Source organism: Trachemys scripta, chromosome 21 (assembly GCF_013100865.1).
Source record: "Trachemys scripta elegans isolate TJP31775 chromosome 21, CAS_Tse_1.0, whole genome shotgun sequence".
In the NCBI taxonomy this organism is placed as follows: domain Eukaryota; kingdom Metazoa; phylum Chordata; order Testudines; family Emydidae; genus Trachemys; species Trachemys scripta.
In genome coordinates, this window is record NC_048318.1 from 15685635 (window position 1) to 15702730 (window position 17096).

The 17096-nt window shown below is 42.1% G+C and overlaps 1 protein-coding gene and 1 pseudogene across 1 annotated transcript; one reads left to right on the forward strand and one right to left on the reverse strand.

Annotated features, from left to right (window-relative positions):
* The first annotated feature begins 5292 nt into the window (after positions 1–5292).
* REXO2 (RNA exonuclease 2) lies at positions 5293–12339 on the forward strand. Its single transcript, XM_034754548.1, has 7 exons — positions 5293–5446; positions 6250–6333; positions 7338–7415; positions 8205–8316; positions 9294–9402; positions 9776–9829; positions 12204–12339. The coding sequence occupies exons 1-7, from the start codon at positions 5321–5323 to the stop codon at positions 12331–12333; spliced, it is 693 nt and encodes a 230-aa protein (XP_034610439.1). The 5' UTR covers positions 5293–5320; the 3' UTR covers positions 12334–12339.
* Positions 12340–13320: 981 nt separating this feature from the next.
* Positions 13321–14620, reverse strand: LOC117868710 (annotated as a pseudogene).
* Between the last annotated feature and the right edge of the window lie 2476 nt (positions 14621–17096).

Consider the following 17096-nt stretch of genomic DNA (forward strand, 5'->3'; position numbering starts at 1 on the left):
CCTGAGTACTCGTGTCTCCTGCGCCTTCCAGTCTTCCCTCAGGAGGTCCAGGATTCCTCTGGGTTGTCTGCCATACAAGAGTTCAAAGGATGAGAATCCAGTCGATGCTTGGGGCACCTCCCTTATAGCGAACAGCAGGGCTGGCAATAGTGCATCCCAATGGCTGGGATCCTCCTCCACGATTTTCCGCAACATGGACTTCAGGATACCGTTAAAGCGCTCCACTAGACAGTCTGTGAGTAGTAAACTGACGCCTGGAGTGTCCATATATTCAGGAGGCGGCTCCAGGGGCCACTGGGCAGCTGTAGTGACCCACTCGAAAGTGACCAGGAACGCCTCGGGGTTGTCCCCCGGCCCCATCTTAGTGAGGCATATCGGCAGCCCTGCCAAAGTCTCTCCAGATCCCGCCCCGGTGGGCGTGGCGGCTGGGGCTCCCGGTGGGCGTAGTAGAGTTGCCACTTGCTGGACCAGGCGTTCTTGTGGTACTTGTTGCTGGGCAGCCAAGTCACGAAGGAGTTGCTGCTGTTGTTCCTGATGCTGGCTCGCCATCTGCTGCATCATGTGAGCCTGTTGCTGTCGCTGTTGGGCCGCCTGCTCTTGCTAACTCTCCAGCATCCACTTTAGAAGCTTCTCGGTATCCACCTTGGGTGGCAGTGGGGCTCCCATCGTCTAGATTCCTTCCCCTGGACCTTTCAGCTGGTCCCGGGCGTTGCCTACATTCTCCACCATGTGTGACGGTCTACGCCCCTAGGGTCAGGGCAGCGCGGCCTAGCGGCCAGAGTCAATGGACCAGCCCAGGGCAGTATGGCCTAGCAGCCAGAGTTCAATGGGGGTGGGGCGCCCACCAAAGGGCGTGGCTGCCTCTGTAACAGTAGCAACTTGCCACTAACTCAGCCGGGGGGGGGGAGGGGAGAGGTCCTACAGTATCTGTGTTGGGGTCTCCCATGAGACTTCGGATTCTCCGTGGTCAGTTGGGCTGGTCGCCTCCTGTGGCTCCTATGAAGCAAAGATGCAGGACTTGATACATGATATGGTAGCTAACATTTCATTTTATGTTAATTGGAAGATTTAAAAAAATAAATTAAAAAAATACTTCTGGCAGAAGACTTTTGGAATAACAAATGGATGTCTTTCAAAGACTCCATCCTTAATTTTACAGAACTCAACCATTTTGGCTTGGCCTTTGGGAGTTTTTTTGTTTTTTTTTTTAATTGGAGGCTATACAGTAGATACTCAGCAAAGTTGACATTTTACTACCACGTGTTAGTATCCATCAGAAAACCAATCCTCTGCAAATAGTAACTATTTGCTGTCTCCTTTTCCCTAGCTGATATACAGTACAACACTCCAGTTTAAAAAACTTACTGATCCATTTAATTTAATAAAAACATGCAAAGAATGAAATATCAATCATAATTTAACTCACCTTTTCCTTCTGTGTAGTGCTAGTTCTAGAAAGTTAAGCTGTTCACATTCTGAGTTAGCATGACCTGTTCTGCTCTCTGAATAAGTTAGTGGGCTTGATTTTCAGAACAGGTGCAGTGAATTTAATTAGAAGCTGAATGAGCTGCAGGGAAGACAGAAAACCACATCTTGCTTACAAACTTTGGATATGAGCCTAACCATACAATTTGCCAGAAAATATCAATTATTTGGTAAATAAGAAAGAAGCGATTGGTTTTAGCTGAGTAAATATAAGTGTGTTCATCCTGTCACAGTTTCAGAACGCTTGTTTAAAAAGTTTTGGTATGAAAAATAAGAAGGGGAAGTTTAGCAGGATGCAGGTGATTTTTTTCTCTCTCTGCTAGTTCACCAATTTCTTTGAAGCACACATCATAATGGAAGTGTTGGGATAGCATCTGGGAAACTGCTGAAAAAGTGCAGACTCCCTTATTTCTTGTAGCACTGAAAACTAGCATTTGTGATCCTTGTGCAGTATACATTCTGGAAAAGTATTTTTTTAAACTGGTGTAGACATAGCTAAGTTGACTTTTCTTGCTTGGATAACAGTTTCAATGTAAAAACTACAAGTTAGTTTAATAAATCATGTATTTTGTCTTAATGTTCTTTTTACTTAAAAATGCTAGCAGTAGTACCAGGCAATAAGATCTAGTGCTAAAATAGTCCTCATAAATTAGATTTTAATAGATGTGGTAATGTGACAATTTCATAATAAACACTCAAGGCCAGATTTTACTATGAAAAATATATTAGAATTCTTTACCTTTTCTAAAATATTTTTCACATACCACCTTCTATTTCACAATGAGATATTTCATGACTTGTAAGATCTGTGACTGCAACAGCAGAAAACTACCATATTAAAAACATATCCATAAGACATCTTGGACATTTAGATATTGATTCTGTAGGATGCTAGTTGAAATTAGAAATGTAAAAATTAAAAGTACCATTGGTATTTTATGCATATATCCATGAACTGCTTGTAAATCACCTGGATTTATGCACCAAGGGTGCTGAATAGGTGTTCTGATTTTAGAATGCCAGGGCCATTAAATAGGACCTGGGTTTTCTGTTTTGTGGGAAATTCTGCAGTTTTGAGTTTGTTTTGAAACTTAACAAAACCAAACATTTTGAAATGATCCAAACATAAGAACAGCCAAACTGGGTCAGACCCAAGGTCCATCTAGCCCAGTATCTTGTCGTCCAACAGTGGCCAGTGCCAGGTGCCCCAGAGGGAACGAACAGAACAGGTAATCATCAAGTGATCCATCCTCAGCTTCTGGCAAAAAAATTTGTAGTTGACTTTTTAAACTTTTAATGTTTATTTAAAAATGCATTTCCTTCTGAAAAATTGTTTTGAAATAAATCAACTGTTTTCTTTAAAGAATTACTGCTCCCCCTGGAATTAAAAAAAAATACAAACATTTCTAGTGGATGTAGGCTTTAAAAAGTTTATTTTTACAAAAAAGTTTGTTTTGGGACAAATTTGTTAGTAGTTTACTTTAACTTTGGGTTAAGATATCTATTGACAAACGAGACAAACAAATTCAGCACTTTCCTCTCTGGAAAGCACTGAGAACCTTGAGAGCAGCTTTCAGCAAACATCTAAGTTTTTAGTTTCAAGAAATCAGTAAAAGCACAAGTTCGTTAGGGGCCACAAGCCACCTACAGTTGTAGTGAAGTTGGAGAAACTGCCACAAGAAGCTGTTATTGGGATTTACCAAACAGCATTTAAACATATTTATGAGAAAGGTGCACATGTGTGTACGTAAGCTCTCGTTATTGAAACCAGCTTGAATATAACTTCTTGGTGCTGTGCTTGAAAACAAGATATATTTGCAATTAAGCACCAAATTACCAGCCATTGTTGGCATATCGGTGAATTCATTTTGTAAATTAAGGGTCATATTACTGCTGTCAAAAAAAAAAAAGAAAAAAAAATGCTATGCCCATCACTCCAGTGCCATGCTGTGATATTGCTTTGATGCAATGAGACAGCCCTAACCACAGGGGGAAAAGCTTTATTTATTTAAAATAAAGCTTGCTTTTTCCATGGTGATATGCTACCTGATGGGAAATCCAAGCAGCACTATGTTTTTTTTAAAATTGAACACCCTAACGTGGCTCATACTTCACTCTGCCGCCTATGCTACAACCACAATGCAGTAGTTTCTGCTTCCTAACTGGCTACTTTAGGGCCTCAAGAACATTTCTGTGTGCTTCATGTGAGCAAACAAAGTTGGACTTACACATGAAATTAAAAATGGTTGGGGAGGGTTCAATGATTTGACAATGGGGCACAGACCCTTTCTCCTCTTGATTCTTCATTTGAGTGCAGGTCAGGTTGGGAATGGCTTTCCCACCAGATGTCACTATCTAATGGCTGTTCCGTAACCCCTACATGAAATGACTTGGTGGGTTTTGGTCCACTTTCTAGTGGACAAGTTTTGCATTATAAAAAACCATCCTCATTTGGCATTCTTGTTGGCCGCCTCAGGAGCGTCTGAAGTCCCCCCTCGCTCCTGGAGGTTGTTCCTACATGAAGGCTGATGCACATTTGCTGGGAGCAGTGCCTATACTGTACCTGTCCTAGACGCAGAGGAGTTCATTATCCAATTTCCAGTTTCAGCCAATTTGGCACTTTTCACCAGCACAAAATACAAATTTGAGAGGGAATGATTATTTTCCAGAGCAAATGGAAAGGAAATATGGGCCTGGGGATTAAGGGGCAACTGTGATCACTTTGTTTCCTCCCACCTTTTGTCTGTCTTCCCTGTTCTGACTGTGAGATCTTTGGGGCAGGGATCTTCTATGTTTGCACAGTGCCTGGTGCAGTGGCGTCCAGGTACTATAATTAAGGCTGCAATTTAGTCATGGAGGTCACAGATTCCGTGACTTCCAAAGCCCTCCGTGATTTCAGCCAGCGCCAGCTGGGAGCAGCAGGGTTCTTTGCTGCCTGCGGAGGCAGGGAGCTGCGGGGTACCCCTACTGCCCCAGGAGGTGGGAGCCCCCTGCAGCTGCCGGCAGCAGGCGGACCCCCCGCTGCTCCTGGATGCCGTGGGCAGCAGGGGGAATCCCAGGAGCTCCTGGCCGCCGCGGGCGGCAAGTGGGACCCCCATTGCTCAGAGCCACCAGCAGAAGGGGACCCTGGAGCTCCCAACCTGTCTACAGCTGCCCAGGTGCCTCGTTTTGTCATGGATATTTGTAGTAAAAGTCAGGGCTTGGGCGTCCGTGAATTTTTCATTATTGCCCATGGCCTGTCCGTGACTTTTACTCTGTGACAAAATCTTAGCCTTAACTATACTACAAATAAGTGACAACTAATCAGGTTTCTGACTGTCCTATTCATGTCACAGTGGCTCAGTCTATGAATTATTTTGTTATTTATTTGTGTTTTATGGGAGACTAGGCTATGGATGATGCAGCTGCGTCAATGAGCAATATTAGAGGTCCCGGCCTTGAGGAAGTAAATGGAATTTACTTCTTTTAAATTAGTGGTATTATCTTAGTGCCTAGGAGCCCCAGTCATGGACTAGAACCTGCAAACTCAACAGCCCTCAGTGTAAAATACTCCCTGTAGAGGCGCGCTTGGAGCAGAATAAAAACTAAGCATCTGCCCTTGAGAGTTAGCAGCAGTACAGACGTGGAGCTATGGGACGGGTGGAGACTACAAGCCCCAGCATGCACTGCTGTTTGGGAGGGTGGAAATATTCCTTCCTGTGATGCCCCCGGGGGGGGGGTGACTACATTTCCCAGCAGGCCTCGGGCCAGACCCAGCCATAGGACTGAGTGGGGAGATGGCGCATGGGCGTCTGGGAATTGTAGTCCCCACGTTGACGCTTTGCGGCCTGTCGCGATGCGTGCTTGGTTGCTGGGCTCAGCCGGGGGCCGGCTGCTGGCGGCACTGGGAGCCGGGGGCCGGGACGCAGCGGCCATGGCTGGGGGCAGCATGGGGCAGAGGATGGTCTGGGTGGATCTGGAGGTGAGGGGCAGGAGCACCCCCCGCTGGTGGGGGGGGGGGGGGGGGACGCAGGTCGGCTGTGAGGGATGTTTCCATGGGGATGTGCCTGGCTGAGGGGGGCAGGATTGGGGGAGGGGTCCCCCATGTCAGACAGGTGCTGGGGGGGGAAGGGTCCCCATGTCAGACAGGTGCTGGGGGGGGCCCCCATGGCCAGGCAGGGCCGGGGGGGGGGGGGTTGCACTTGGAGGGAGGTGTGCAAGGGGAAAGCCAGGCTGGGTGTCAGGAGGAGATCCCTGCCCCTAGGGACTGCCTCGGGGTGGCATTGCCGGGGGTGTTTAAGACTAGGCTGCACAGAGCGTAGGGAAACACACCTCTGAGACCAAGCCCCGGTCTGGGTCGGCTCCCTGCACGAAAAGAGCCTTTCCCTCTCTTTGATCCTGCCAGGCTGTAGGTTGGCCTGCACTTTGCTGCTTCAGCTGGCAGGGAAGCATCCGGTTCAGATTCAGGGCCTGGGGGGTTCCAGCTGTCGAGCTCTCTTTTCTAGTTATGGCTGAGCAGTTCTGCTCTAAATTCACTCTCCAAGTATTTGCACAGCCCACTGAGAAGCTTTGGAAAATGTCGTTTCCTTTCTTAGTTTGGCAAACACTGATTATTTCCCTTCTACTGGTGATTGAAATCAGTGCAAAGCGTTTGTGAAAAAACCCAAACATTACAGCAGTGTTAGCCCAACTCTGGGATTAAAGTGTTGTTAAGACATACATTCCCTGCAAAGTATAAAACATAGCTCTTCTCTTTTCTTACAATTGTTGCTTGTGCGTTTGCAGATGACCGGACTGGACATAGAGAAGGACCAGATCATTGAGATGGCTTGTCTCATAACTGATCCTGATTTAAACATTTTGGCTGAGGTAGGTTAGAGTTTGGAGTCAATGTGCACTGGTGTATGTCTGATTACTAGCTCCTGGTACTGTTACTTTGTTATACTTGAAGGTGCATCTGCCCATTAGGTTAGAGTGGAATATTTTTATCTTTGATGTTTTGTGAACCATCTGGCTAACAAGCAGCCAGCGTGGTATGTGCCATTTCATAAGTATAGTTTCCAGATGTGTGCAGCCTGTGGAATGCAAAATGAGTCAAACAACAATTTATAGTACATGCTTTTGAGGGCTGTTTGGATTGTGGCTGTGTGTAAAATGTTAGTGGCAGATATCCTGCATTCTTGAACAACCTTGTTGACAGTGTAGTATGTCACTTTTTAGTACTGTAAGGTTTGCCAGCTGCTGACTCCAAAATGCCTGTTTTTAAGATGTGATTATAACCTGGAAGATGTCCCTGTAAAATTGGCAGTATCTTACTGAACAGACCTGTGCTTCCTTTTTACACATTATGAGTCATATGTTCTTGCTTTAGTGACAAGAATAAGGTTTCACTACTACTTAGCGCTGCAAAATACACACAGTGCTGGAAGAGGCAACTGGATTCAGTTCTGATTCATGGATCATCGTTTGTCAAATAAGTTCCAGTTACAGAATCCAATCAAATGATGCATGAGCCTGAAAGAACTTGACTTGATATTCACATTCCAGATTGAGTTATTGACTGTGGAAGAAAGAACACCACTGTGCCTTTTCATTTGTAGACTAAGAAAACTTGATGTTAGAAGCCATTGAGAGACCAACTGGAACTACATGTACTATCCATACAGAAACACTTGATAGTTTATACCAGGTCAGGGAGGCATTTCCCACCACATGGGCTTTAAGATAGCTGCCCATCTTGCTCTGCACAGCATTCTCGTAATTTCCTTAAAGCTAGACGTGTCAACAGGAGGTAGACAGATTCCTCTGATAAGCTTTAGAATGATTTTTTTGTTAGGATATGATTATATTACTATTTTTTTTCTCATTAACAGGGTCCCAACCTGATTATAAACCAGCCAGATGAGTTGCTGGATGGCATGTCAGAATGGTGTAAAGAGCATCATGGGAAGGTAAAGGTTCTAGAGCAATAGTACCAGAATCACTGTTTCCGTGTAACTAGTAGCAACTTTATAATTCTTAATCTCAAAATTGTGTTAGGTGCTATATGAACACTTTAGAGACAGTTCCTGTTCTGAAGAGCTTACATTCTAAATGTAGATGACAAAAGGTGGGAGAAAGGAAATATCCCCATTTTACAGATGGGGAACTGAGGCAGAGAGAGGTTGTGATTTGCCCAGGATCTCACAAAAAGTCCATGTCTGAACTGAAAATTGAATCCAGATCTTCTGAGATCCAATCCAGTGCCTTAACCACAAGACTAACCTGAAACAGACTATCCAAAGGGCCTTAACAACCTCGACTTGCAGCAACTTTGAACAGGCCTTGAAAATTTTACTAGACACCTTCTAGCTAGAGAAATAAACCTACCAACAATGGCTGATGTGAACTGCTGCTTGGGAAAGCTCTGAGCAGCAGTGTGAAACTGACATGATTCTTGCTAGTTCTACTGATGCTCACAGGGTTCTGGATTTAAGCAGCTATACTGACCAGCATCTTGTCTGGACCACAATGCTGTCATCTGTCCCTTAGCTAGGATTGAAGTGGATAAACACTGATGCACTTGGTAAAACGTTAAGACCTTCCAAAAGGTTAAATTTAAGCGTTAAGTTGTCATCTTTTTTAATGCTTCTGGGCATTAAATGTGCCATTAGTTGGTTTTGACTGCTACTTAAATATGCTAGAAGTATTTTTAAATAATGGTAAATATTTGATTGGTGATGGATGCCTCTTTCTTGCAGTCTGGCCTTACTAAGGCAGTGAAAGAAAGTACAATTTCATTGCAGCAAGCAGAGTATGAATTTCTGTCCTTTGTACGACAGCAAACACCACCCGGCCTCTGTCCTCTTGCAGGTAAAATGTGTACTTATATTTTTAATACTAATAAAATCAATCCTCCTTTCGTTCCCAGTGGGGCTTTGAAAAGCCTGTTAATGCACAATGTAGGAGTGATTTCATCTCCTACCTGGAGATCTGCATGCAATCAAATTTCATTAATCAGGGGAAGTTCAGCAATAGGTATCATCCATTCTATAAATTGCCTGAAGCAAATATTACATATGGATTTCTGAAAATCCCCATAGATCTGCAGGAAACTTAAATTCCTGTTACTAGTAATATTTCATTATTGGTGCGACTTAGTGTTGTTAGCCTTTTGTGAATGCAAAAGAAAAATAGGGAACTAACTGCTGATATGAATCCAATCAACCTCTAAGGGCCGCTATTCTGAATGTCCTGTTACTTAATGGTGACTCAGAACCCTGACTCACAGAGGTCAAAAGGATGACCCGAGGAAAATATATTAAACAAACAGTAAAGCTTATTTACCCTTAGTGGAAAACCTGGTTGTTTGTGTAATATTTTTATTGAAATAATTATGTTTGTGACACAGAAATTGTAGAGTATCAGAGGGGTAGCTGTGTTAGTCTGGATCTGTAAAAAGCAACAGAGAGTCCTGTGGCACCTTTAAGACTAACAGATGTATTGATGCATAAGCTTTCGTGGGTGAATGCCCACTTCATCTGATGCATGGGACCGACGAAGTTGGCATTCACCCACGAAAGCTTATGCAGAAATTGTAGACAAAGTAACTGAAGAATTCAATGCAGAGAGATTATATATTTAAACCACACAGAAGTGATCCCAGAATGGAAATCAGACAGAAACCTTTAAAATCATATTTATTGGAACATGAGATTTATGACCTGACTGAAAACATTTAGAAGTCATATGTGATTTCCTCAGTCTGCATAGCCTACCTCTAGTTCAGATGTAATTCACTGTAGCTTTGTAAAGTCTTTGAAAGAAATATCGGTTTTGTCTTTTTCTAGGAAACTCTGTTCATGCAGATAAGAAGTTTCTTGACAAATATATGCCTCAGTTCATGAGGCACGTTCATTACAGGATAATTGATGTGAGCACTGTCAAAGAACTTTGCAGGTAAATACCATACAGAGTTATTGTAAAAAGATCTAAGGAGCTCTATTATATTTTACTAATTTTCTTCTAAAACAAGAGAGGAGGACAGCAGGAAAAGAGCAGTGTGCAGCCATTTAGTTCTTTCAGATATTCCACTAGGATCAAACAGAAAAAGGACAAGGACCTACTTACTGAACTGCATGCAGAGTGGGGAGGTGTTTAGCTCTCACATGGATTATATTATTTTGATGCTTATAACAGTAACTTTTCTGAATGACAGTGAAATTCAAATTTTTGCACTGAAGAGACATTTCCCATTGTAGCAAACCCAAAGAGACCTCTGACTATGTATTTAAGGTGTATGGATTTAAAACTCAATTTCTTCCATATACAGGCGCTGGTATCCAGAAGAATTTGAATTTGCACCAAAGAAGGTGGCTTCTCACAGGTGAGACTTCCACTATTGCCTTTAAATGTAGTACATTTGTCATATCTTTAAGCTACAGTACTCTCTTCTACTAGAATATGGAGCATACCAATTTCTTTGAAAACCTGACATGTTAGTTCTATTGGCAATGGCACTGGAAGTCTGTGTAATTCTATTCGTTGCCATATCTCTCTCTTTAAAGTCTGATTATGGCAAAAAAAGTTACTCTGTAAAAATACAGAAAACAGAAGTAATTTATTATCCATTAATGACTTGCTCAGTTTACTAAGCCAAGATATTTGTCCTGACAAATACATGTTCACAGCACTTACATACCACAGTGCTAAGCATCTCAGAAAAAACTAAGAACATTCATAAGTTTTGTATTGAAGCAAAGCTGTTACCAGAGGACCAGTAGTGAAAGCAGAGGATTGGGAGATTGGGTTTGTGATGTATTGATGCCTGTTTCCCTATCTGTGAAGTGGGGTTAACCTGGATTTACTACCTAACTGATGTTCCGAGGCATAGTTAACATTGATAACTTGCTTTCAGATCCTCTGATGAAAGGTGCTGTGTAGTTGAAAGTATTAAAACTTTCTCCTAGATCGTTTCAGGGCCAGCACCAGGAATCTGACCCAGAGCCCTGTGGAGTCTAGATGAGTTTTGCCGTTGACTCGAGAGGGGCAGGATTGGTCCCCCTGTTTTTCCGAATACTGTGCCTAGCACAGCGAGGCCTCAGTTCTGACTTAGGCCTCTGGGTACTATTGTAATATAAACATTTACTTTGTTTATTTCATAAATAAAGATCTGGAAAACAGAACTTGTCTGGCAGATTGCTGCTGCTATCCAAAGTGGAGCAATAAAGCTCTATCGGCTCAACAGGACTGATGGCGGTTTTAACTCATTCCCATTGGGAAACAAAGCAACGATGACTTAGCATAAATAAGAAGCCAACCGGAACAGTACTGAGATGCCTTCCCTCTGGGCGCATAACGCCATTGGCAGATGGTCCCTTTCACATCAAAAGTTAAAATGAGCATAAGTTATTTTTACGGCCTCTTGAAACCTCTCCTGTTTTAGGATAAGGGACAGTTCTTTCATGCAGGGATGGAGAAAAGTTGTTGCTAATTGCATGGGAATCTTTGGGAAAAGGAGTAATTGAATCTTCAAGTACCTCTTTCCCTAGCTCTCTGATCCATGGGCTCTGTAAGATGGGCACAGGAAGGCTCAGGGTTCAAAGGGGGGAGCCTGCATCATAGCCAGGCCTTTGCCTTCTAAAGCCTGGCATATTGCAGAAGGTGATTCCCAGCCATTCCATCCTACCGCTAAAGATTGGTGTTTAAAACTGTTGTGCATTAAAATACAAAGATGGCTAGGGAGGTTATAGGGACATTTTGGTTACTGCTGATGCTTGCTGGATGCTGGCATGTTTTTGGCACAGTTTCAGGACGCATTTGTTGGAATGAAACATCATCATCATCAAGTAAAGATTGGCTGATGATGCCCTGATTTCAGGAAGCACTATCTTCTGGATTCTGGTATTTAGCGATGGCTTTACTTAGATTTCAGAGTGACCAGAATCTAGGTCCTGATTTGATTTTTTGTTTGTTGGTTTTTACTAAATACTGTTCTTGACAACTGTCCTTTTCTAATAATTATTTGTATTATGGTACGTTAGAGGCCCTACCTGAAGTCAGGGTCCATTTGTGCTAGGCACTGTACAAATACATAATGAAAGCGTCTCTGCCCCAAAGAGTTTACATAGACCAGACAAAGGGTGGGAGGAGAAACAGACAGGTAAAGCAATTTGCTCAGGGTCTCACAGTAGCTAATTGGCCAAACCAGGAATAGAATCCGGGTCTCTTGAGTCCTTGACCATTGTTAGGCATCTCAGACTAATACTGATACTTGTTTTAATAGCTGAAGTCGTGCAGTGATTTTAAAAAACAAAAGTGGGTAAACTAACCTTTTTGGTTTTCAGGCCAGGTAGTGTTAAATTCCATATTCATCAACATGGACACGTTCAACTCAGTTTACCTGCCTTTGCCCTCAACTACACTAGAATCATAGGACTGGAAGGGACCTCTAGAGGTTATCTAGTCCAGTCCTCTGAAGTCATGGACTCTATTGGCTTGCTAGAGCTTATGGCTTGCATAATAGCACAAACCAATAAGTAATGTGTTACTTCCTTGCATGCCTGTCCTGCTGAACTTTTATTGTTTCCTGTATTACTCAGTCTAGATAAGGTGGTTTTATTACTGACAGATTTGTGCACGATATATTTCTCAGTGTTCTACTATTTTTTTTTTACAGTTTGGAATTTGTGAAATGCATCAGAATCCAAATTTAGCCTGAGTGTTTGTGCATTTTGAAACCTTCCTTAATTCTCTTGCAGAGCACTCGATGACATCAGGGAAAGCATCAAAGAACTTCAGTTCTACAGAAATAGCATCTTCAAGAGGAAAACAGAGGAAAAGAAAAGAAAATTAATAGAAAATGGAGAAAGTGATAAAACTGTGAGCTGATCTTCCATCTCACAATGCCATCCCATAGTATCTCCTGTTGTTTTTCTGTTCACCAGTGTTTAAGGAAGAGGCTTCTTTCAGTTTCCTTGTTTCTTAACCATTAGGAAAGCAGCAGTAATTCAGACTTCTGTCTGCTTTAACATGTTTGAGCTGTGAATTTGCCATTTAAGTCTCAGCAGCTCCTTTGTTTTATGTACCAGATCACTTTTGCTCTTTGATACATCTCTTCATTTACTTCTAGATGCACTCTTTTGTTACAAAATAAAACCAGTCCTGCTGAAAGATTTTTTTTACACCTTCTCTTTTCTTTTGCAGCAGCCTTGGTTATAAGACTTTGTATATAATGTTCATCTAAAAGATGAACCCGCCTCCCTCAGATTTTCAAAATAAAATGTTATGGAAAATCTATTGCATCCTACAGTGGTCATATATGTGTGTACTTAACAAGAATTCCTCTGTAAAATACACAGTGCCATTTGAAGACAGACTGAACATGTGCATCACTTAATGTAGCCTGATGAGCAGTGGCCTTCTCTGCTTGTGGTGTCAAAGGTATGATCAGCTTAGCTCTTGACAGCTAATTCAAGTAACAAGCTCTTTTTAGTGCCATGGTGGACATGTATCCACTTTACAAAACTCTCACGCAGGCAGCAGTCTGTGCTCAAAGGATGCTAGGGAGGAACTGCACAAAAAGCTGATTTGTGATCAAGCAGATGAAATTTCAATATAAAAAATGTAAAGGCTGCAGGCCAGGAATGAAGTGCATTGGCATGACAAGCGGGTCAGCCTGTAATACTCACTTTAAAAGAATTTATGGTTAGAACGTGTCCGGTTTTCACAGGCTGTTCCTGTGGCTAGGAAACAGCTAAATGAGTCCGTGGACTTCACTGCCCTTTGGATCAGGCTCTAGAAGAGGACGCTGCTGCCATTTAACTTGTCAACGTGACCACAAGTCTGTGCTAACCCATAAATAAGCTAGGGTGTTCTTTAAAACAGATGTGTGTTAAACATATTCATTTGATTCCTAACTACATGATCTGGTGCGTGAACACTACTTGTGGCATAGTCGATAGTCATATCCCAGAAATCAGGGACACCAATGTTTAGATACTGAAAAACATCCTTCAGTTTTCCAAGTATTGGACATAGCCATAGTCCCCAAATAGCTCTGGATCTGTGTGCGTCTCGCTGGCACTTTCTGCTTTGATGATTAGTTTTAGGCTTTTAAAGAAGAGGTTAGGGTTTTGTGGACTTTAAGCACTCTTCTAATGAAGAGTATCAAAGGGGAAGGATCTGAAGTACTGGCCCAGAGCTATGACAGTCCCCTGCCAGTTTGTCAATTTCATGAGCAACATATTTATTTTTTTAACTGCTTACTCATGGTCTCTGAGTGTGGGATGTCAGTGTTTTTTCCATTGAACTTGACTGTTTCAATCCATATCCACACCAAGCAAAGTCCAAAGCTTCCCAGTTCCATGGAGACCAAAATATTTAAGTGCTGATGGAGAAAAAGAAACTAAGATTATCTTTAAATTATTAAAGAAAATAAATAACTGCAGCTTTCACTCCATGGATGAATGTACCAAATTAGAGTCTCTGTACTCTCCTAACTATGTTCTTTCTAGCTTTGGTGGTTTTGTTTCATGGGCTGGTGCAAACTCTTCCTTCTGTTTCAATTTGCAAATTCTTACTTTGCCTCCAAATTTTGCTTTGAGTTCCATATCTGTATTATTTGTATTCTGGTAGCTCCCAATCAAGATCAAGCCCTGCTACACTAGACACATACTCAATAAATGAAACTTATTTGAAACCACAAGGTCACAGACTCAAGTTGACATATGCCTTGTTCTTTCTCGGTTTACGCAACTTAACAAAATTTTGAGCGGGCCTGGTCTGATTTCAACTTTCTCTTGAAATTTCTAAGCAGATGCATTTGTCATGCTTTTGAGTTGTCTACTGAACAAGTCACATACCTTTACCGATATATAAATGTACATTAATTATGGTAAAATTGGTCACCTCAAATAAGTAGTTAAAATTATTAATGGAAAGTAAAATAAATATTCCCTAGCCAAGTGTTTTGCTATTGAAAGGAAATGTAAACAAGGTAAAACAAAAAGAGCCACTGCTATATCGTTGATTCTAAGAAAACAGGTTGATATCATTTAACCTAATAGGGAAAACCTACTGTTTGCTGTCTGTGTGAAATACTTGATCCACTGACACTGTTGAATCTCCCATCAGGTAAATCAATTTTTCTCTTCAAACAAGTATTAATTTGAGCCATAGTTGTGAAGTTAGATATGTTGCAGAAAGCAGGCTTCCACCTGTTTTGCCTGATAAAGCCATTGGGGAAAGGAATCTCCTTCTAATCTTGCATTTTTCATTTGATAATATCTTGCTGACTGACAAAATGAGTGACAAATGTCAGCAGGTCATGTCTATGGTTGAAAATAGGCATTAATAAGAATTTTAGTGGCAGTACAATCCCTAGCACCTTCTCATGTCTACACGGAAGTCTTACAAATGAGAAAACCCCATGAAGTTGTAGATATTAAATTAGCCACCGGAGGGAGACCCATACAATGTGTGACTAACAAAAATCCATTAGTAAAAACAGTTGATTCAAGCATTTATGTAAAGGTTACAGCATGTACATTCACTTAGATCATACTATAACTCAGCATTTGTGCCAAGATTCATGAGATGGAACCCTCAGAGCAGGGGAGTGGAAGTCAGGACTCCCAGATCCTATTTGTTGATAAGTCGCTTTCGGACAACACTTTGAATGGCTAAAATGAGGCAACCTTCCTGCAGAAAATGAGGCTTGGTTTCAAGAGCTGCGGAGCGCACAAAGGGACTGGAATCAGAGCCCCTGAAAAATCAAACCACTTATTTAGGTGACTAACTTGAGGCACTTAAAAGTTGGCAAATTTTGGCCTTAACCTCTCTCTGTCAATCTGTTGCCACATTTGCAAAATGAGTATGAACCCATCACACAAGGTTTAATGTTTGTAAAGAGCTCTAGAGAAGTATAAAGTTACTGATCAGTGGTTATTCTGCTGCTTGTGTGAAATACAGAGGGTGGGGGCGTTTCACTGGTGTGCAGGATTCCTAGAATAATAGCAGTTAAAGACAGACAAGATCTCGCTCTTTGTAGGAATTTGTAACTTGCTCATTTCCAGATTATCCAGGCACTGTCTGACCTGTTAGGACATGCAGGCTAGCCAGATTGCTGGTCACGTGCAGAATAGGAAGCTGAGAGTGGCTTACTGTGGTCCCTTATCTACATGCACGTTTCCACTTGCACACTTAGATTTCCCACCCCCTTTTTCAATTCCATTTATTGCATGTAACTTTGCCATTACTCCTGGCATGTGCAAATGGATGGCTTAGGCCCTGAACCTCCAAAAATTTATGCACATGCTTAACAGATGTCAAAGGGATTATTTATTGCCTAAAGGATTTTTTGTTTTAAGGGTCAAGCCCTTAGAAAGCAGTAGGTTCACTACTCTAACGGATAACTACAAAAAAACAAAATAAAAACCCTATATGGGCAACATATGGTAATATTTATTTGATAATTTAAGCACTGGTTAATTTGAGTATTTGTTTAATTTACTCAAACCCTCAGGAATCAAAATAATGCATCTTCCACCTTTAATTTGATCGTTTGGGGGTTCGTACAGTCATTGGCTCTAGGAAGTTGCTATGCACTTAGTAAGGAAAGACTAAATTGTGAAAAGAAGAAGAAAAACTGTTCCAGGAAAACTGTTGTAATGTTAATCGATGACTATGACTAAAAGTTGCCTTATGCAGACTGGGCAAGTGGCATTGTAACCCTTAGCATATGTTATGATCTGTCCCTGGGAGGTCTGTCGTTAACAAGACAAGCCGCTTAGTGAGTTAAAGGGATGGTCACACCTAACCTCTGAAGGAATTGCACCATCAAATTATTTGTATTAACTCTTAGTACTCATATCAATCAGCCCCACAGAGACATCCAACTGACCCACGCACCCTTTTCTCAGGTTTGGCTCAATGTTCAGCAGACTGCCTTGTGGCAAGTAGACTGGCTGCTTGAATCGAGATGGGACATTGTATACAGAACAAGTCTTTAGGTTCTTAGCATGACAACAGTGCAGCAGTTGATTGGCAGAGTCTTGCGTGATGCCTGTCCTATCACATGGTTAATTTGAGAGAGGGTCATGTTCCACCTTGATTCCCCTGACTGTACTCTGGCACTGCAATATACACTCCCAAATATGCACCGACACCGTAAGCCGACAGCTCACTCATCCATTGATTGCATTTGCTGTACAGTGTTTAGAGTTGTTCCTGTAAAACATTCCATGGAAGCAAAGCTGCACGTTACCACATGACATCAGTTTGTTTGGAGTGCAGCATCCCTGGGCCATTAGGGAACGGTTTCTCTTCCTTTCCAAATGCATTAAACAATAGAAGTGAAATAAGGACAAGCGTTAAGGGCTGCAAAGCATGCTGCTACTCGAACTTCTAGTCCAGAGCTTTGTTAGTCAATTTGGCAGCATAAACAGCACTAAAGACCAAACAGATGCTGTTAGTGGCATACCACTAGCTGCTAATATTTGAGACAACTCAGAGGAAGGGGGGATGACCAGCCGTTACAGTCTGGGATACAGGAGACCCACCTTCGAGTTCACCACAGATTTTCCATGCAACCTTGGCCAAATCATTTCGTCTCTGTTCCTCAGTTCCCCATCTGTAAACAAGGACACTAGCAC